Source organism: Myodes glareolus, chromosome 3 (assembly GCF_982192425.1).
Source record: "Myodes glareolus chromosome 3, mMyoGla1.1, whole genome shotgun sequence".
In the NCBI taxonomy this organism is placed as follows: Eukaryota; Metazoa; Chordata; class Mammalia; order Rodentia; family Cricetidae; genus Myodes; species Myodes glareolus.
Window position 1 is genome coordinate 74993057 of NC_142028.1, and position 14013 is coordinate 75007069.

Consider the following 14013-nt stretch of genomic DNA (forward strand, 5'->3'; position numbering starts at 1 on the left):
GTTCCTTGGTTTTGATTCAGGCCCTTACTATGTAGCCCTGGCTAGCCTGAAACTTTCTGTGTAGACAAGGCTGGCTCCAAACTCACAGAGATCCGCCTCCCTTTGTCTCTGGAGTGCTGGGATCAAAAGTGTGTGCTACCACACCTGGCTTGTCATACACTGTTTTGATTACTACTTTATCTAACTTTATTGTGTATTTTAAAGAAGCTGAAAGAAAAACAGATGAGTATAACTGCAAAAAAATTTAATATGAACTTTCCATATATTAGAGAGTAAAGAAAATGCAACACACAGTCAGTGTCTCTCAGTGGCTTGTGAAATTTCCAATTGTGTTTTCTCTTGTCATCGGAGATGAACTGCCTTTGGCAGTTCTTGAGAGGCAGGTCTTCAGGCAGTCAGTTCTCCAGTCTGTGTTTGTCTGGGGGTTAATTAATGTATTCTTCATATTTAAATAAAAATTTAGTTTTGCTGACCATAAAGGCGGTGTATCTTGTTATACTCCGTGCTTTAAACAGCCTCCCTCTGCCTCTGTGTCTTCTTCCTGATTTTCCGACAGAAGCCAAATGATAATCTTGGACTGTTACAGTGTGGACCAGTTGGCTTTCTCTTAGGTTTTCATGTCGTTGGCTTGCAATGTTTTGACTATGGTGTGTCTGGATGTCAATCTCTTTGTGGTGTTCCTCCTTGAAATGTACTATAGTCCTTAGATGCGTGCATTCATGTTTTTCAACAAGTTTTGACTGCTTTCAGCATTATATAGTATTTATAATTTTTCCTGATGCTTTTCTCTCTTCTCCTGGTACTCCCGACCCATATTTGCTGGTGTAAATTGATAATCACCCATGGCTCTCTTGGACTCTGTTAGTTTTTCTTAAACACCTCGTTTTGCAGATTGCATGTTTTGATCTGTCTTCACGGTCCCCTGCTCTTTGATCTGTCTTCACGGTCCCCTGCTCAGATCTACCGCTGAGCCCGGCTAGTGGCATTTTTACTTTGGCAATTATGCTTTTCAACCCCGGGGTATCCATTAGAGTTTCTAAAAACGCTCTCCCTGTTTCATATTGCCAACTTGATGAGATGTGCCATGGCTTCTTTTAACTCCTCAAGTGTGGCTTCTGTACTCCCTTGGACATGTTTACATCAGCTGCTTCTGAGTCTTTGTCTGCTGGATCAGTCTGAGCACCTTTCAGGACACTTTCTTTTCTTCCTTGCTCGCTTCTGTCATCTTCTTTTGGGCACAGTATTTTTGAGGGATTTGTTGTTTTGTTTCTTATGTGTTTATCCTAACTTTTTATTGGCTGGCTATTTTAGGCACTATACTGCAGCAATTCTAGATATATATTCCTGAGAGCTGGCAGTGGGCGGGTTAGTTGGTAGGATGACTGACAGCTTATTTGCTCAATGGAGGAACTAATTCTTAAAGCCTTTTTCCTTCGCAGTGTGCAGCCTTTAACATTCCTGCTTAGATTTTCTTCTTCATTTATATTTTTTTCTTTTTCTTTTTGGATTTTAGCCTTCCATTTGCCTACAGATGGCCTAAGGTACTTATTAATCATAAATTTCCCATAAGTCCACTTAGCTGCTTAGATTTTTAGCCTTAATTACTAGGTTTGTGTGGGGCTTGGAAGCTGCTTTAGGCCACCGGTTTTTTGCTTCATGGTCTGCAGAGATGGGCAGTTTGGATGCACCCTCTCTGGTTCTGCCAGAGAAGGCACAGCCTTAGTCAGGGACATAGTCTTCCATGCTGCCAAGAGTGAGTGTGACTTTACACGTTAAGCCCGGATTCTCGGAAGGCGCCCTTGAGTCAAAGGAGCTCACTGTGCAGTGCGTGGTCAAATGTTGTGTGGAAGCCTCTTGTACCAGAGAGACTTCCCCCTGACTCAGTGGGTCCTCCCGTAGCTTGAAAAATGCTTTTGTGTTTCTCACATCCTGCTCCCATTGCTGCCCAATGGATGCACCCCACCACAGGCACACAGCCTCGTAACCCCTGACGAATTTTGACCACCTTTCCCACGATCTCTCTACTGAAAGTCTGCCTCTCTGCTTGTTGTTTCTTATGTCATAGTTACCAGCTTCCTCTTTGCTCTCTCACCAAGATCTCCATTGTTTCAGATGTGCCCATAAGTACAGAGGTCTCCAGATTCTGTTGCAAATAAAGTCAGTCCCTGTTTGCCACCGAGTGAGTGCTCTGTCGTAGTGGCTGCCTTTCCCCGATGCAAAACCCTTACACCACGGTGCCCTGAACCTGCATTCCCAGCAGTGGCACCCCTATTTTGAGTGGAACCTGTAGGGCAGGGCTAGGGTGGCAAGACCCCTGACCTTCCCCTGGCCCTCATAGTGGGGAACCTCCAGCCCTAAGTTCTGTTTATTTTTACCAGTTAACTTCAGTCACTGGGGAAACTAGCTGATACCCTCAGTCTGCCATCCTAGAAGTCCATTCTCAGAGCTATTGTTTGCAGTTTCCTGTGAATAGTTCAAAACTAAAAGGGCTCTCGAGAGATGACTTGGCAGTTGAGAGCACTTGCTGCTCTTGCAGAAGACCCAAGTTCATTTTCCAGCACCCATGCAGTGACTCTCAACCATCCATAACCCCAACTAGTTCCAGGGGATCTGACATCCTCTTCTGGCCTCTGCAGATATTTGTAACCACAGCCAAACCGTGCATTCACATAAGATAAAATGATATCAGAAAACTAGTGTAAGTCCATCTGCATTCTTAAAGTCAAAGGGGTTGGGAGTCTATTGTCTTCAGCATCTTACCACATTTACATCTGTGAAAACAGAATGTTAACGTGGCCGAGAAGTCATGTTTGTGCTGACAGACCTCTCCCAGGCACATTCTGCCTTAGTGTGGTGGAGCACCCCCCAGATTAATCCCCTCTGTGCGTGTGTGTGTGTGTGTGTGTGTGTGTGTGTGTGTGTGTGTGCTCTTCTCATCCAGGTGTGTCTGCATTCCTTGCAGATTCGCTCACTTGTGTGGAACTTAGATGACAGCAAGCTGATTTCTGCTGGCACGGATGGCGCTGTGTATGAATGGAACCTGTCCACGGGGAAGAGAGAGACAGAATGCGTGCTCAAGTCCTGTAGCTACAACTCTGTCACTGTCTCCCCTGATTCCAAAGTTATCTTCGCTGTGGGATCGGACCAGACTCTCAAGGAGATTGCAGATTCTTTGGTGAGTCTGCCCTCCCCGTCTCCGGATGCTCCACAGTGCTGCAGAAGTCAGACTCCGGGACTTCCAATGGACCCCGTGAGAGAGAGCTCTCCTTCACAGGATAGTGCCTGCCATGCTCTGGGTCAGCTCAGTTCGTCACTCCTTGATCCTCCTGAATGGATCAAGCTCTGGGTCCCTTGCCCTTTCTGCTTCCTGTCTGTAACTTCCCATTTACCCACACACATGGAAATCAACAACTTCTCTGAAACACTCTTAGGCAAGCCACCAAGATGGCCGCCAAGCCTGACAACCTGAGGTGGACCCCAGGGATCCACATGGTGGAAGGGGAGAGCCAGTTCCCACAGGTTGTCCTCTGATATATACATGTCACCACTACCACCACACACGCTGCCGCCACCACCACCACACACACTATTGTGAGCATGCATATACATAAATTTAATTAAAATGTAACTTTCAATTAAAGTGAACTCTCACCCTTGTTCTGCACTTAACTGAGATCAGCCGCTGCTGTGGTAGCTGCCGTCACCCAGGCTGGTCACTGTGTTCTTTCGAAACCTCTAACCTCCAGATTTTTATATACAGCCATGACTCATGCCCTTCTCTGGCCCAGAGACAGCTGATCTCTGACTTCTTGGGTTTCCCATAGCTTCTGTCATGGGCTGACACCTTGGGTGTGGGAGGAGGCTCGTGGCTGCCTGAGACCCCCCCCCAACACACACACACACACACACACACACACACACACACACACACAATCATAAAAATATGTGGATTGGTGAGTGGGTGGCTGAATACACAGTCGTGGGTGAAGGAGTGAGCGAGTTCCCTGAGAGCATAGGTTGGACAGTAATAAATGCTTCCTGGATAAATTTATGATTGTCATCCTGTTCGCACCCTGAGGTGTGTTGACAGCATTGCAGTCAGGAGCTGAAAGTGGAGTCAGGCTGTCACTGACCACACCTATGAGCTGCGGCAAGTTACTTCTAGCCTCAGTGATTCATCTTAGCTTGTCATGAATGTGACTGTCACTTCCTTCGGGCTTCTTGAAGGCCAGATGAGTTACAACAGATAAGGATATAATGCCATGGTGTCGTAGGAGAGTTCTGGCCCTTTCACTTGTATTGTTTCTAACACCCACAACTGGTTATGAGTCAGGAAAAAAAAACAGACCTAAAGAGGCAACTCAGTGGGTAAGAGCAGTTTTTGTGCAAGCGCCAAGACTTGAGTTGAGTTCCTGGCACCCTGGTGTGGTCATGTGTACCTGTACCCCGGTGCTGGGCAGATGGGGGCAAGACAGAGAGAAAAGGATCATCAGACCCCCTGTGTTCCAGATCCTCCGCGAGATATCGGCATTTGACGTCGTCTATACGGCCATCACCATCTCGCACTCCGGGCGCATGATGTTTGTGGGCACTTCCGTGGGAACTATCCGTGCCATGAAATACCCCCTGCCTTTGCAGAAAGAATTCAATGAGTACCAGGCTCATGCTAGTCCCATCACCAAGGTGAGAGGTGGCTCCCCACCAAATCCCAGCCCGGGCTCTGCCTTGCAGACTTTCCTACCCTGGCAGTCCCTCACTGTTGCCTGTTTCTCCTCACTCCTCCTGGCTCTGTTTATCTCTTCATCTGTCACCCATTCACTGAGCACCTGTGGGCTGGATATTCATACCCATGACACACCCAAAGACTATTTGACACAAAATTACACCCAGTAATAGACCCTCGGATGGGTGCTGTAGGTGTCCCAGCTGGGTTGCCATCTTATTTCCCAGCTGCGGTGAGTTTTACCTACTAATGACCCGCAGATGTCCACTGCTGCCAGACAAAAGGAAGTCAGACGCCAAGCGATTAGACCTAACCCTGAGAATACGGACATCGAGCCTACCCCGGGAACAGTAACCGAGGCGTGCTTTTGTGAATAGTCCTGTTCCCTTTTCTTGCAAAGTAATAGCTATGTTTGATAGTTAAATGTTAAATCATAATGGAGGAAAGGAAAAAGGCACTAAGGCAAGAAAGTTGCCTGTGTCCAGTGTCCGATGAGTGGATAAGCACATGTGTTTCACACATACAGTGGATAAGCACATGTGTTTCACACATACAGTGGATAAGCACGTGTGTTTCACACATACAGTGGATAAGCACGTGTGTCTCACACATACGGTGGAGTGCGAGCCTTGAGAGGGAAGGGAACTGCACGGGCTACAGCATGGATGAGTTCTAAGAAAACTGTGCTACATAAAACGTGCTAATCCCAAATAGGCAAATACAGCGTCATCCACCCACTGTGGAAATAGGACTCTTTGTGGACCCTCCAGGCCTTTTTCAGTTTTTCTGGACCATGGCATTTAAGACATGTGGTTGTTGGTTCCCCACCCTGGAGCTAGAGAAGACAGTGATCTGGAATCTTCAGGATCTCCACTGCTGGGTAAAGACTTTCCATTTTGGGTTTATTCTTAGGGCATTGGTTCTGCTCCCCATAGCTTTGTTGATTCCAAGGCCTTTGGGCTCCTTCCGCAGCGCACCGTTGCCCACTGGCAAGGGGTTTGAGTGTGCAGAATGGTGAACTGGGGTTTGTCCATCCGTGACTTGCCCAGACTGACCTTAAAACCTTGAATTCATACTTTTAAAAAGAAGATATCAAAAGTGATAGATAGAAAGTAGAATGGTGGTTATTATTCTGCACCCATCTGGGCAAAGGGGAAGTTATTGTTGTATTTGTGCAGTCTTAGGTTGTTTTGCTTTGTTTTGTTTTCAAGACAGGGTTTCTCTGTGTAGCCCTGGCTGTCCTGAGAAACTTCCACACTGATTTTCAAAGTGGTTGCACAAGTTTGCATTCCCACCAGCAATGGATGAGTGTTCCCCTTACTCTACATCCTCTCCAGCATAAGCTATCATTAGTGTTTTTGATTTTAGCCATTCTGACATGTGTAAGATGGTACCTCAAAGTTGTTTTGATTTGCATTTCCCTGATAGCTAAGGAAGTTGAACATGTTCTTAAGTATTTTTTTGACCATTTGAAATTCTTCTGCTGAGAAGTCTCTGTTTAGTTCAGTACACCATTTTTTAATTGGATTATTTAGATTTTTAATGTCTAATTTCTTGAGTTCTTTATATATTTTAGAGATCAGTCCTTTGTCTGATGTGGGGTTGGTGAAGATCTTCTCCCACTCAGTAGGATGCCTTTTTGTCTTACTGACAGTGTCCTTTGCTTCACAGAAGCTTCTCAGTTTCAGGAGGCCCCATTTATTCATTGTTGCTCTTATTGTCTGAGCTACTGGGGTTATATTTAGGAAATGGTCTCCTGTGCCCATGCATTGAAGGCTACTTCCCACTTTCTCCTCTATCAAGTTCAGTGTGGTCAGGTTTATATTGAGGTCTTTAATCTATTTGAGCTTGAGTTTTGTGCATGGTGATAGATATGGATCTATTTTCATTCTTCTACAGGTTGACATCCAGTTATTCCAGCACCATTTGTTGAAGATGCTTTCTTTTTTCCATTGTATAATTTTAGCTTCTTTGTCAAAAATCAGGTGTTCACAAGTGTGTGGATTAATATCTGGGTCTTCAATTCAATTCTATTGGTCAATATCTCTGTTTTTATGCCAATACCAAGCTGTTTTCATTACTGCAGTTTTGTATTAGAGTTTTATGTCAGGGATGGTAATGTCTCCAGAAGTTCCTTTATTGTATAGGATTGATTGTTTTGGCTATCCTGGGTTTTTTGTTTGTCCATATGAAGTTGATTATTATTCTTTCGAGGTCTATAAAGAATTGTGTTGGGATTTTGATGGGGATTGCATTGAATGTATAGGTTGTTTTTGGTAGAATTGCCATTTTTACTATGTTGATCCTTCCTGTCCAAGAAATCAAAATCTTCCTTGAAAATGAAGGTGCAACATATCCAAACCTATGGGACACTATGAAAACAGTGCTAAGAGGAAAGTTCATAGCACCAAGTGCCCACATAAAGAAAACAGAGAAAACTCACATTAGCAACTTAACAGCACACCTGAAAGCTCTAGAAAAAAAAAAAAGAAGAAGAAGCAGACTTACCCAGGAGGAGTAGAAGACTGGAAACAATCAAACTGAGGGCTGAAATCAATAAAATAGAAACACAGAAAACAATACAAAGAATCAGTGAAACAAAGAGCTTGGTCTTTGAGAAAATCAACAAGATTAACAAACCCTTATCCAAACTAATCAAAAAGCAGAGAGAGAACATCCAAATTAACAAAATCAGAAATGAAAAGGGGGACATAACAACAGATACTGAGGAAATTCAGAGAATCATTAGGTCTTACTACAAAAGACTGTACCCCACAAAATTGGAAAATGTAAAAGAAATGAAAAATTTTTTAGATAGATACCATATACCAAAATTAAATCATGACCAGGTGAGCAATCTAAATAGACCTATAAATTGCAAGGAAATAGAAGCTGTCATCAAAAACCACCCAACCAGAAAAAGCCCATGGCCAGATGGTTTTAGTGCAGAATTCTACCAGATCTTCTAAGAAGAGCTAATACCTATACTCCTCAATGTGTTTCTCATAATAGAAACAGAAGGGTCATTGTCAAACTCTTTTTATGAGGCTACAGTTACCCTGATACCAAAACTGCACTAAGACTCAACCAAGAAAGACATGCAAGATTTTTCATTATGTCCTGAGTTCAATACTAGCCTAGTGTCTTAGTTACTTTTTTATGGCTGTGATTAAAATCTCTTGAACAAGGCAACTTAGAAACAAAAGTGTTTAATTTGGTTTGCGGTTTTAAAGGGTTGGGGTCCATGATGGCAGAGTGAAGTGAGCAATTGAGGCTTGTGTCTTGATCCACAACCACGAGGCAGAGAGCAGTGGTGGGAAAAACCTGCTTCCAGTAACACACCCCCTACAATAAAACCATGCCTCCTAATCCTTCCCAAACAGGTCCACCTGTTGGGACCAAGTATTCTAGGGTATGAGCCTGTGGGGCACCATTCTCCTTCAATCCACCACACTTACCTGTCGGTACTACACACATTAGGGAAGGATTTTTCGTTATAAAATGACACATTTCTGTACTGAGCCTGGGCACAGGAACCAAAGTAAAATGCTATGATTTAGTCCCCTCTTCCCTTCAGATCTACTACATTTTGTTGTAAGGTCATTTTTATTATAGAAGCAACATATGTTTATGTATGTTTCTGTCAGGCCTTTATAGTAGTATCATCATTCATATTCTGACTCATAGGTATTATACATGTGTCTGGAATGAAGATCATACTTTATAGTCACTCTTTCACAGCCTGCTTCTTAAAAGTTTAACATTACTACAAGAACTTTTCTATGATTGAATGTTCCTCAAATGCAATGCACTATAGAGGCTGGAGAAATGGCTCAGTGCTGAAGAGTGTGTGTTGCTCTTGTAGAGTCCTGATGAGCATTGATTGACACAGCTCTCCTCTTGTTGACCTTCCTTGCTGAATTGTATGGCTGTGCCTGAGACAGGCTAGCCTTCAGTCTTCCAGGAGTTAACAAGCACAGCAGAAAATTGGAAGTTTAAAAAAGTTAGTCTCCAGACGAGTCAAGAAGCCAGTTCAGCTTTCAGAGACTCTTGTGGGCAGCAACAATGCCAGGAACCCAAAGCCCAGGAAAATAAGATTATTAAAATCAAGTTCACTGAGGCAGGAAAACAATCACTGTGTTCCCAAACTCAATTAGGGACTATCTCAGATGATAAGAGACAAATTTCAGGTTGGACGAAACAAAAGCATCCTATAGTCACAACGATAGATCCGTGGTTACCCATGGTTACCCTTGGTTACCTCTACTCCTACTCCATTAGCATAGTGAGAACCTCGCAGAAGCAGAGACTGGAAATGATAATGAGACATGTGTGACATGCAGAGGCGATGAAGAAGAGCGCAGGCTTAACTAATGTTCCCCCTCTACCGTGGTGGCACCAAGACTTCATCCCTGTCTGCATGCTAGATGCTGTGATTCTTTGCTTTTGAGTGAGCTGGGGATTTTCTCTCCCCAAACACCAACTCCCTCATATTCCCTTATCAATGAAGATATTTGTTGATGCACCAAGGTGCTTCTGTCTGATTCTCCTGGACACAAGCCCAGGGAAGTGTGCAGGGCTGCGTGAACCAAAGCCCGTGCGTAGCCAGCTCTGTCCTGGGCATCCACGCCCCAGAAAACTTCTTCTCCGTGCTGTTCTCCTCCGCAGATGATGCTCACCTTTGATGACCAGTTCCTACTGACCGTGGCTGAGGATGGCTGCCTGTTCACCTGGAGGGTCTTCGATAAGGATGGCCGGGGAATCAAACGAGAGAGGGAGGTGGGCTTTGCTGAAGAGGTGCTCGTGACTAAAACAGACATGGAAGAGAAGGTAAGACCCAGGCCAAAGGGGGAGGCACACAGAATCCCTAAGCAGACTACACTCAGGGGGCTCAGGCTGGCATCTCGGGTCCTCTGAAGGCATGCCTGGCTGTACCCACTGGCTGCTGCAGACGGTCAGCTCCGTGCCAGCAAGCCAGCCTGCTTGCCACCATTCTACTGCTTCCGTCCTCGTCCAGACTGTCTTTTGGCTCCATGATCACCCTGACTGGTACTGTGTTTGAGTCCCATGACCCTGCTTTCTTCTGGCTGCAATGTAAGAGTAGTGACCGTGGCCAAGGACTCTGAAGACAACCAGTGCATCCATAAGACCAAACTACCGTGTGCCAGATTGTGTCTGTGACGTGTAATGATTTCACTTTAAAACGTGTGCCCTGGGAAGAGATGAATCAGTCAGGCAACTGTAAAGTCCTGAGGTTGGATCCCTAGCACGCAGCTGGGCACAAAGGCCTGTGTATATAACCCCAAAGCTAGGGGTGGAAGACACCAGAGGACCTGGAGCTCATTGGCAAGACCACCTGACTGAACCCATGAGCCTCGGGTCCAACAAGAGACCTTGTCTCAGAACACAAACTCAAGAATAGCCAATGAAGGCACCCAATGTCAGCATCTGAACTCCACAACTTACACACACACACACACCATGAACATACATGTACACCCACATGCATAAATGTATGTACACAAATGGCATCTGTAATCCCATCACACAGGTGGCTAAGACAGGAAGACCATGAGTTTGAGGACTTCCTGGGCTACATAGACAGACAGACAGACAAAGAAAGAAAGAAAAGGAAGGGAGGGAGGGAGAGAGGAAGGAAGGAAGGAAGGAAGGAAGAGAAAGAAAGGAAGGAAGGAAGGAAGGAAGGAAAGAAGGAAGGAAGGAAGAAAGAAAGAGGGAAGGAGTAAGGGGAAGGGGAGGAAGGAAGGGAGAGAGGAAGGACAGAGCATTTGCCATGAACCATGCACCGTGCTGGTGACATATCTCTCATAGAAACCTCCGAATACCTCTGTGAAAAAGACACTTGTTCTCCCCCCATGGCTCAACGGTTTTGGATCAATCTCATTCAAAGAGGTTTAGTGCTAGATCCAAACTTACCGTACTGGTAAATAGTAGGACCAGAATTTGATTCCAGATTGAATCTGGAGATGGCTCTCAGTCACTATACCAAGGGACCCTCCCTCCTGCTAGTACAGTAAGTTCAACACAGTCAATGTTTTGCTGAAATCTGAGTGCACAGCTCATGAATGAAGCTGAATATCTGGCACTCAGAGAATCCCAGAGCTACACTGTCATTGCCACTCAGAAAAACGTCTGAGTCGCTGAGTGTGCTCCCTGTGGTTGGCTAGGCTCTGGGCAGGAGTGTTTGGTTGTGAGCCTAGCCTTTAATGGCTGAGCCATCTCTCCAGCCCAGCATGAGTGTTTGGGAAAGCCAGACAGGGGCCCTGTGATCAGGGGAGGAAAGAGACAACAAAGGCACAGCACGACAGAGGGCCCTGGAACTTTCTCTTTGAAAGGTAAAGGAGGGGAAGGAGGGAGGGCGAGCCTAGCCTCCCTATGGCAGACAAACACATCTGCTCTCTGTTTTCTCATTCTTCCCCGAGGGCAGAGAAGCCAAACAGGAGATTCAGGGACAAGCTCAAGGTCTGACAGTGACTGGGCTGACTCTGACCCTGACCCCTGACCCCTGACCCCTGACTCCTGACCCCTGGCCCCAGCCAGGCCTGACAGCACTGCTGCCGCCACAGTGGAACCATCTAGTGTGCGTGACCCAGTTCCTTAGCCTCCCTCCTCTCTAACATCCATCAGGATGAATCTCTGCAAGCATCTTCCTGACTACCCCCACCTCCTCTCTCTATGTCCACATTCTCCCCAGTGCCAGCTCCCAGTCTTTCTATTCTGTGACATTCCAAGCAACTACCCCTCAACCGGGAATGTGCTCCCTCACTCAGTCATTTGAATGTACTGGGATCTCCATGTGCTGGCAACAGAAGCAACTGTGTACCCGACGGGCCTCCGTCACTGAAAGTGCAGAGATAAAAAACACAGAGGGGTTCCTCAGCCTGTGGCCTGGAAGGAAAGCCAGGAAAAACAAAACAGGGCTGCAAGCTGTGATATTATGAAAGAACCCTGCCATGAAAAGGCAGGAAAAGGACCCCACTCAGGCCAAGTGGTAGCAGAGGAAGCAAGCCCTGTCCAGTGCCTTTTTCCAGAAGGAAAGGCCTTCTGTATGGAGCAGGCAGTGTGTGAGGAAGGGTAAAGAGGGAGCCTCTGGGAAGATGTGCCTAACAGCAGTGAGCAGACTGTGTTGCTGAGAAGGAAGCTGGAGAGAATCAGGGAGACCACAGAGGCCTTTCGCACATCATAGACTGGAAACTGCTGGGAAGGACCACAGGTAGACCTTACATCAGGAGATATAGTGAGAAGATTCCTACCCTGGAAAGATACTCTGCTGCATCGTAGAGACGGACTATGGAGGGCCAGCGAGCAAGCATCTTGAACATCCCACATCAAAAACTGGACCATTTGCAACAATATCTCACTAGTTCGGCACAGGCCTTGGGTCTCTGATCTACCTGCCGAGCATTCACCAGTGTTGGCAGTACTGTTGCATCTGTTTGAGGCTCTGGAAGCCAGACCAGCCAAACCCAGCACTTTGGTACAGCCAGTCACCTGGGGAGTCTTCCACCATGGCCCTCTCTTGGCATTACAGAGCCAGTCAGGCACCACAGTTTCTGGTATTTCTTTCTTTCCGTTCCTCCATGATTCCCTCCCCCACCTCAGCTCAAGGCCCTAGCACCTCTCACCTGAATTCTGCAGTCACATCTCAGCTAGTCACCTCACACGAATGTATTCTGTGCTGCGCACCATCGTTAGAAAGCCCTCAGAACACCAAAGCCAGCTCAAGGAGGCTAGCTGAGGCTCTTGGAGGGCCTCTAGTGCCACCTCCCATACTTATACATGACACTCCAGTGGTCTCCAAGCTCAGACTCCTCTCCCTCTACCTCCCATTGGCACCAAACTACATGAGGACCCTGAGTGGGCAGCCCTCCTCTCAGTAGCCCCCATGCTAAGTCCTCTCAGTACCCCTCATGCTAAGTCCTCTCAGTACCCCCCATGCTAAGTCCATACAGGTGCCAGTTAGGAGTACAGCAGCAAACATAACACGTTTCTTCTTGTCATAGAAATAAGGGAAGCAGACCAACGAAGACAAGGGGTGTGTGTGTGTGTGTGTGTGTGTGTGCGCGCGCGCGCGCGCGCGCACGCGGGGGAGGGGAAGGGGGGGTGAGCACGAAGACATCATCTGTGCCCTCCCCCACTTTTCAGCAATGGCTCTTCAGGAAATACTACAGAACTTTCAGGAAACTTCACTTGTAAGGGAGAAAACAAACACTAGTGACTAGACTTTGGAGCCAAACTGAACTGAGGCCTACGTTAAAGTAGCGGTGATGACGCCAGTGCAGGCATGGCAGACGTGAGTAGGGACAGTGACTGTGTCGTTGGGCACTAAATCACAACTTACAATCATGGGTTTATCTGGCTGCCTCAAAAGGCCGTGACTTTCATGAGGACATTCAACAAGTATCTTTGGGGTTTGGGGTGTAGCCCAATGTAGAACTCTTGACGTGAGGCCCTGGGTTTGGTTAGCACACACAGAGAAAGAGAGTATCTTGAGTACCTACTCTGTGTCAGCTGTGTGCTCGGGCTACATCAGAGAACAAAACCAACAAAGACATCAGCCTGTGGGGAGCTCAAATGCTAATGGAAGAAAAAGACAGTGGAATGAAGAAAACAATAAGCAAAGCATTCAATAATTACCAGGTGCCAAAATCTGTAGAACAAATAAAGCATAAGATGGTGCTAAGAAGGGGAGCTTGTGCTGAGAACAGGGGCTGGGTAGCAGGATTAAACAGAGGGTCCAGGTAGGTCTCACCAAATAGGTACCATTTGTGCCACTTTGAAAGATACACGCGTGCTCTTGGCACACAGTGGGACCACTGAACGCGTATTATAAAGATGGAGGAAGACTCTCTTGTGTGTCCGCCCGTCGGCTGTATATCTTGTAAGGGAAGTGGAGACAACTTCTAACAGGGACCAACTTCATCTGAAGCAAGAGCAGCAGGTCCCAGGCCAGGGTCCCAGGTTTCGGTGTTTTGACTCCCCCTTCTGTGAGCCCTCTTAATTCTGCTTGCTTCTCCCAAAGGCTCAGGTCATGTTGGAGCTGAAGACACGCGTGGAAGAACTGAAAATGGAGAACGAGTATCAGCTTCGGCTGAAGGATATGAACCACTCGGAGAAAATCAAGGAGCTGACGGACAAGTTCATCCAGGAGATGGAGTCCTTAAAGACGAAAAACCAGGTATGGTTGAGAGCCCGGACCCCGCAGCCTCAGCAATAAGCAGCTTCCATGTTACTGAGCACAGGGCCAACTGCATGGCCTAAGGGCATTC

General features: G+C 46.5%; 1 protein-coding gene across 7 annotated transcripts in view; it reads left to right on the forward strand.

The window, feature by feature from the left end:
* Cfap57 (cilia and flagella associated protein 57) overlaps positions 1-14013 on the forward strand; it is a 73314-nt gene that overhangs the window by 27409 nt on the left and 31892 nt on the right. For all 7 annotated transcript variants that reach the window (XM_087904669.1, XM_087904668.1, XM_087904671.1 and 4 more), the window contains 4 exons: positions 2963-3175; positions 4510-4683; positions 9392-9553; positions 13767-13922. In XM_087904669.1, coding sequence (XP_087760795.1) covers positions 2963-3175; positions 4510-4683; positions 9392-9553; positions 13767-13922 — 705 coding nt within the window. The remainder of the gene's footprint in view (positions 1-2962; positions 3176-4509; positions 4684-9391; positions 9554-13766; positions 13923-14013) is intronic.